Source organism: Elephantulus edwardii, unplaced genomic scaffold (genome assembly GCF_000299155.1).
Source record: "Elephantulus edwardii isolate Elephantulus edwardi_28Jun2011 unplaced genomic scaffold, EleEdw1.0 scaffold00039, whole genome shotgun sequence".
NCBI lineage: Eukaryota > Metazoa > Chordata > Mammalia > Macroscelidea > Macroscelididae > Elephantulus > Elephantulus edwardii.
This window is the reverse complement of record NW_006399789.1, coordinates 6783275-6785364: the sequence shown is the minus strand read 5'-3', so window position 1 is coordinate 6785364 and position 2090 is coordinate 6783275. Positions and strand designations below refer to the sequence as shown.

At 44.0% G+C, this 2090-nt stretch overlaps 1 protein-coding gene across 1 annotated transcript in view; it reads right to left on the bottom strand.

Moving 5' to 3' along the window:
* Window positions 1–490: 490 nt before the first annotated feature.
* Window positions 491–2090, bottom strand: part of IL20RA (interleukin 20 receptor, alpha) — a 26384-nt gene continuing 24784 nt past the window's right edge. Inside the window, exon 6 of the mRNA XM_006884952.1 lies at window positions 491–1270. Coding sequence (XP_006885014.1) covers window positions 491–1270 — 780 coding nt within the window. The remainder of the gene's footprint in view (window positions 1271–2090) is intronic.

Below are 2090 nucleotides of genomic sequence, written 5' to 3'. Positions count from 1 at the left end.
CATTCTCCTTAAGGCTTAAGGGGCTGATTTTTTTTCAGAAGCAGATTGTCAAGTCTTTTCCTGATCCACATTGGCTAATACACAGAGCATAACTGTAGAAGTCTGTCTGTCAGAGAGTAATAAACAAGGAAATTATATAGTAAAACCCCTGTGGATAAATTTAAGTCAACACTAATGGGCCATTAGTTTTGGTCATGCTAATGAGCCAATCCAAAGCAGAAAGTGTTCTCACCCAAATGGACCAACATATATTGAATGATTCTTCTGCATAAAGCAATGGATCAGTTGCCATCATTCTAAGAGACTCATATACATGAACCAATCACCTATGAAGTAGAACAAAAGAGCGGGGAGAGAGAAATCATTCTTACCCCCACTACATATTCCAAGTACACATACTTAGAGCAAATACTTTATTGTTTTGTAATTCATTTGGTTTGCATTCATGTGCTCTGCAACAGGAAGAATCTGGCAAAAGGAAGCTTTGGCGTTAGTCTTGCATTTGTACACATAAGCCCCAGTCTGCCATAAATTGCATGAGATAGGTTTCATTTTCTTCAAGAAGTTTGTCTGTAGCCTGCTCCTCATAGAGCCTGGACAAAAGGTCCCCCTCAGTGAGTTGGCCACACTCAGAATATCCATGAGCCCCTGAGTCAGCTAACAAGGGAATAAAGAGCCTGCCGGTCTGAGGGTCCCAGTCGACCAGTGTTGTGGAAGGCTCTTCCTCTGACTTCTCAGGATCTGTGCACATCTGCTTGAGGGGGCCCAAGCCTCTGAACTGGGGAGCACATGGATACAGTAATGTCTGTCGGCCCAGGTTTGCCAAAGGGGCCAGCTGCTCAACCAGCTTTCCTCGTTTGCACACTTCTCCTGGCAAATCAAACTCTCGGTCTTCAGTCCTCACAGGGATATCCGCCATTGTAACGTCATATTCATATTCTAAGACCATTTCGTCCATGGTTCTGGTTCTGCTGAGTGACTCTCGTTGTTGGGTTAGGGAAGGACCGTTTGTGTTTTCCCCAGGGTCACAGAAAACTTCCATCACGTGGGAAGCGTACCCTAAGTGCGTCACCTCGTCTTCCTCCTGATGGGGCTCCTGGCCCTCTGGGGTCTTGGGATGGCTGTGGTTAGATCCACCACTGCTGGCTTCTGTTAAATCCTTATGAGAAGTTCTAGAATCATCCAGAATACCGAAGGTGATAAAGTTAATCACAAGTTTTTCAGCTGGTTCAAAGAATCTTTTGTGAAATTCACTTTCATAGATCAAAACCTACGAAGAGAGGGAATGGTTTTCATTTAGAAAGACATTTAAAAGAGTTGTTGTGTAGAAAGTCTAATGATGCCAGCTGGTTTTTAAAGATCTGCTTCTTAGCAATTCATGGAAACGGAAATACAGAAAATCTTATTTGCTGAAAGGCAAGATGAACAAAATGCATCAGGAAGTGAGAGGTGATTCACTGGTTGAGTATTTATCCAGTTCAGGATCAGGGTTGACCAGCATCCCTCTTCTTCCTGGCTGAGTAAAGGCAGACAAGTCACTTACATTTCCTGACCGCTGGGGCCTTTTTCCCTTTTGTAAAAGCAGGTTATTTTGCCCCTGCTGTGTCTCTTACCAGAAGTTAAGTGCTCTAACTTTCAATTTTTATAAATTAAGCCTGACATGAGAACTTCTGATGATCCCCTATAATCCACAACTCCAGTGTGTGCTTCCATTTTAGCCCTTAACATTGTGTAAGGTCACATCTAGACTTGACCCTCTGGAGGGCAGAAAAAATGATTTAATGAATAGAGGTGACAGAAGGAGAGCCGATGTCTTTGAGCTGTGATGTCGAAGAAGAGTACTGACTAACCCACGGACTGTCAAAGGAATAAACAGATGTGTCTTGAAGAAAGTGCACCCAGGGTGCTCCTTGGAGCTAAGGATGGTGAAGCTTCCTTTCACAAACTTTGGTCATCTTGTTATGAGGGATTATTCCCTGGAAGGGGATCTCATTCCTGGAAGGGCAGAGTTGGCAGAAGAGAGGAAGCCCCTCAATGAGATGGACTGATACAGTGACTGCAGCGATGGGCTCAAGTTTGTCAGGGATAGG